This window comes from Marmota monax, unplaced genomic scaffold, assembly GCF_021218885.2.
Source record: "Marmota monax isolate L192 unplaced genomic scaffold, Marmota_monax_Labrador192_F-V1.1 WCK01_AAM20220418_F8-fsc00243, whole genome shotgun sequence".
NCBI lineage: Eukaryota > Metazoa > Chordata > Mammalia > Rodentia > Sciuridae > Marmota > Marmota monax.
In genome coordinates this window covers 1,946,952-1,951,998 of record NW_026694604.1, presented here as the reverse complement: position 1 = coordinate 1,951,998, position 5,047 = coordinate 1,946,952, and the positions used below count along the sequence as shown (strand labels likewise).

Here is a 5,047-nt window from a genome sequence, read left to right as displayed (position 1 = left end):
CCTCCTGTGTACCGCCATCTTGTGTTGGGAAACTTACCCCACTCCCTAGGTACCAAGGACCACCCCCACAAAGAAAGTAATGGTTGGGCGATACTCCCTCAAGCCAAAGAGGAGCTCCCCAATCTGATCTAGGAACCTAGAAAGGCGGGGAGAGAATATGCCGGCCAGACATGGGGGCAGCCCCCAACTCTGCCTCTCAGGTTCCTGAGGGACTTACCTTTCCTTTTCAAAGCCTGGTTACAGACTAAATGTGAGTGAGCCAGGCAGGGGGACCTAGTTAGGGGACTACCTTGCCTGTGGGACCGGAGCAACATAGTGGAGGGCAGGCTAGGGAGATGTGGGCATTCCCCCTTCCTAGGAGGGGTCGGGGAGTGGCAGTTTGCATGGCGAACCTCCCACTTCCTCATTGCTGCCCCTTCACTTTCTTGCTGCCCCTTTCCCAGTCTCTTCACACCCACTCCTGGTCTGTCCCAGTCCCCTCTTCTGTATCAGGTTTATTGGTTGTACATATAAATTATACTTTCCTTTCTGTGTGCTCTGTTATTTTGGCTGAGGGAGTTCTTGGGTGGGAAAGGGATAAAAAAAATTATTGCTTTCTGCCATTTCGTATCATCTGTCTTTTTCTCCCCCCCCCCCACCTTTTTAAAATTGTGACTTTCCTTTACCTCATTTTTGTCTCTGAATCATTCACTAAAACTGGACCCTTTTTCCAACATCAGCTGTGTGATGAGCTCAGTGTAGAGGAGGGTGAGCAGGATCCCTATGTGGCTTTGTGGCTTCAATGGAGTATAGAGAGGGAGCAGGCTTCCTTGACAGAGGTACAGTGGGAGGAGTGCCTGACAAGGAGTCAAAATTGCCTTCAAGTCCTTTGATCATCCTCTTCCCTTTAATGCTTAGTTCCCGTAAGAGTCAGTAGAGGTCACTACAGCTCCATAGGTTCAATTTCATATGAAGTACAGGTACTTTTGTTGTTGTTGTTTTTAAGGGTTAGGGGTCAGACCTGCAATAGTGCCAGAGATGTGAACTGCTAAGACACTACCTTGGCATGTATTGTTCACTAACAGCAGCTTTCAGAAGCTGAGCAAGGCCAAACCCTTTATTCCTAAGGCTATTTCAAAAAATAAGAGAGATGCAACAAACATTTATTGAATATCTACTGTACATGAACACTGTGTTTGGCCCTGGAGATAAAAGTCACAAGTTAGTCAAGGCTCCCATGTAGCTTCTACTTAGTAGAGTACACCCATAAAATGTGAAATATCAGAAAATAAAAGGAAAAAGCCATTATGTTACAAAGGATGGGGAAAACAGCAATCAAAAAAGGGAACATTTAAACTGAGAGTTAAGAACAGGAAAATGCCAAATACATGTTTACTTGGGTGTAGTGTGTATGCCTATAATCTCTGCAGTTCAGGAGGCTGAAACAAGAGTATCACAAGTTCAAGGCCACCCTTGGCAACTTGGCAAGACCGTCTCAAAATCAAAAATTTTTTAAAAGCCAAGCACAGTGGCACATACCTGTAATCTCAGCTGCTGGAGAGGCCGAGGCAGGAGTATTCCCAAGTTGAGGCCCTAAGCAACTTAGCAAGATCCTGTCAGAATATAAAGGGCTGAGGATGTAGCTCAGAGGTAAAGTACCTTGGGTTCAATCCCCAATTCTGCAAAACAAGCAAAATAAATCCAGGAACATGGAGATTTACCCAGGTGTAGAGCATTCCTGTAATTCCAGTGACTCAGGAGGCTGAGGAGGCCAGCCTCAGCAATTTAGTGAGACCCTGCCTCAACATATTAAAAAGGGGGGGGGGGGGGTTGGAGATGTATGGAGATGTACCTCAAGGGTAGAGTGCCTGGTTCAATCCCTAGTAGCATACACAAAGTTTCTAGTCTAAAAATAAATGGATACTTTCACAACTTGTCAATAATAATAAAGCTTAGAGACAAAGCTAAACAACCAGGATCCATACTTGTCACTTTTTTGAGGTGGAGTAGATGGCATTTGCTATCCTTCAGTCTCAACCTCTTTCAGTCTCAGCCTCTGAGTAGCTGGGATTACAGGTATGAACCACCACACCCAGCTTAAATTCACATTTTTAACTCAGAAAAAATGTAATACAATAACTTCTTCAGCAATAGAATGATATTTAGACCTTTCAATAAGATAGTATATGGGTTGTGTTTTAAATCATCTGTCCACAGATGATATCTTAGAGTGTCTAGGATCTTGACCAATACTTCTTAAACTTTTCATGCACACAGATCACACAGAATCAGAATCTAATTCAGTAAATTTGGGATCTTGAGATTCTACACTTCCAACAAGCTCCACACTTACACCAACACTGCTGGTCCCTGACCATGACTCTAAAGATATTTATAGGTATGTAATAAAATAGCATTCACAGCATGCAATAGGTAAGGTTTTCATTACAGGACACAAGTTTAAAATTATAAAAGCACCTTTTTTCAGTAGTGCCAGGGTGTCCCTGTGACTATAAAAAATACAGATAATATAAAAAGTTTTATATTTTGATGATTTTACCAAATGACTCTCCTTTCGTCTTCTGAAAAAAAGGTTTTTAGTTGTAGATGGACACAATATCTATTTATTTTTATATGGTCCTAAGGATCGAACCCAGGGCTCACGCGTGCGAGCCAAGCGCTCTACCACTGAGCTACCCTTGATAAACCCTAATTAGGTGTCTCATATGATGTGCTCTGGCCCTTGGAATACCTGCCCTAGCAGACTGAAGAGAGATTGTGAAATGAAGCAAGGACCTAATCATAGGCAGGGAGGCATCTCAGTAATTTCTGGAACAGAACTAGGAGTAGAGAGACAACAGGCATACTAGCATCCTTACATGCCAGAGAAGTGAAATTAACATGCCATGAAAATTAGCCTCTTTCTCATTCCATCTTTTTAAAATATTCAAACCATTGACAACTGCTAAAATGGGACCTGTTGCTCCCACACACCACAGCGGCCCTGGACAAAAGCCAAAGCCACAGCTAAGAAAACAGTCTGTTTTCTTCCCACAGTAATGTAGGCTTTGTTTATATCATCCCTGGGCCTGAAAATGTAATGCTGGCAATCAGTAGATGGGGGCGAGTTTGTCTAGGAGGCTCCCAGCTCAGCATCAACATCTCCCAGGGCGTTTCCTTCTGCCCTGGCTCAACTCCATCACGTGCCAATACCGGGATCGGAGGGGGTAGTCTTGACATCAGTCCCCTGTACTAAAGCACGCCTGAGGCTGCAGCTCCCACTTTTCTTCTGCCATAGCTTCCGGATTACTCGGTTACAGCGTGCAGCAGGTCACGTGGGCAATGTCCTTGATCTCTGGACAGTAGAGCACTATGAGAAAGAAGATTTAGTAGCAGAAGGAAGCAACCGAACCCTAGCGTTCCCCCAGGATCTGCTCTCACCGTTGCTAGGCAGCGGACGCCGCCAGCGGCGCGCGGGCGCCAGGACCCTATCCCAGAGCCGCTGGAGCGCGCGCCACCCCGCGCTTCTAGGGCCCGCCCCCTCCTCGCACTCCTCTTCCTCGTCGTCTGCCTCTCCTTCGCCGCTTTCCTTGGCCAGGCTCCCCGCCTCATTTCGCTCGCGCGCAGCCCGCGCTTTTTCCTCCAGTCGTGACCATAGGCTTGGGTCCACAGCGACCTCCGTGACGCCGCCACGCGGAAGCGGGGAGGGCGCGCGGCAGAAAGGGCACGTGATGACGCGGCGCAGGCGCACCACGCGCGCGGCCGCACCGCTGCCGTCGCCTCGCGCCGCCAGCTCGCGCAGGCAGGCGGTGCAGAGCGTGTGGCCGCAGCAGGCGCGCACCGTGCCAGGTAGGCGACGGGGCGCGCGGCTCTCGAGGTTGAAGGGCCGGTAGCAGATATTGCAGTCCAGCTCGCTTCGCTCGGGAAGAGAGGGCACCCTCACTAGGAGCTGCATCGTACCCGCCACAGATTTTAGGGTGCCGCTCACTCAGCCGTGGACAGAGCAAGCGAACCTTCTTGTGGCCCGGGTCTGGTCCTGGGGCCCGCGCCGCGGCCTCTCACCTCTTTTAATAGTGAGGTTCTGCCCTCGAGGCGTCAGGTGGCTGTGTGGCCACTCCCTTCCTCGGCACGCGTAGGGGCGGTGGAGGCACGACACCCTGAATGCCAGCGTGGGCGGAGTACGGGAGGAGGGCCAGGAGGTGTCGGGATTATCCTGGGGGGCACACCTTGCATTGTCCCCTACACGAACTTCTTCACCTCCAGCACAATGCCAGCACTCTTTAACTATACTATTTGCAAATCCCCAGGCCCCTTCTTGCGCTCCTGCCTTCAGTCACTGGCACCAAAGGTCCCTCGGCCTTATTTTTAAGTTGCTCACTCTTTCAAGAGTCTCCTCAAACAGATTTACTAAGCCAGTTATAGTGCCTGTTCTGCCAATCTGTAGTGGGCTCCTGGATATCTGCATGGATGCTACCCAGTGTCTCAGCCCTTAGCCCTCAAAGGACCTCCCTGTGTTCTTGTTAAGACTGATTTCTCAAATTTCATCCTCCCCAAACTGTTCAACCCACTTCTCAGCCTAAGATAGGGACCTAGATTCCAGGACCTTAGACTTAGGAATGCTGGGAATCTGTACCCTCCAGAGTATCCAGGCTTGGACACCCACACAGTGTGATGGCTCTAGCAAAACAATCCAACATGACTTCTGACTCAGGAGTCTGACTTCCTCCCAGGTAAACAGGACATGGTACTCACAACCTACATTCCTTTATTGTGTGGCACCCACACTCAGCTGCCTCCTCACACTGCTCTCTTGGACCTACCTCCCAGGTTCTCTTGGAGAGAGTAATAACTCAGCCTCTAAACAACTGGCTTGAGTACAAACCCCTAACCTCCACCAGCATTTGCAGCACTTTGAGCAAGTTACTTAATCTCTCTGGGCCTTGATTTCTTTGTCTACAAAATGTGGATAACAATGGTGAGGACTGAAAAGTTCGTATAAATAGGGGCTTAAAATGGTGCTTATTGCATAGTAAATACCAAGTATTAGCTATTTATTTATTTTTTGCCT

At 48.4% G+C, this 5,047-nt stretch overlaps 1 protein-coding gene across 1 annotated transcript; it reads right to left on the bottom strand.

Annotated features, from left to right (window-relative positions):
* Positions 1–1,121: 1,121 nt before the first annotated feature.
* Rnf227 (ring finger protein 227) lies at positions 1,122–4,045 on the bottom strand. The gene is made up of 2 exons (XM_046422101.2): positions 3,421–4,045; positions 1,122–3,349 (listed from the first exon to the last, which is right to left on the bottom strand). The coding sequence occupies exons 1-2, from the start codon at positions 3,932–3,934 to the stop codon at positions 3,294–3,296; spliced, it is 570 nt and encodes a 189-aa protein (XP_046278057.1). The 5' UTR covers positions 3,935–4,045; the 3' UTR covers positions 1,122–3,293.
* Positions 4,046–5,047: the final 1,002 nt, after the last annotated feature.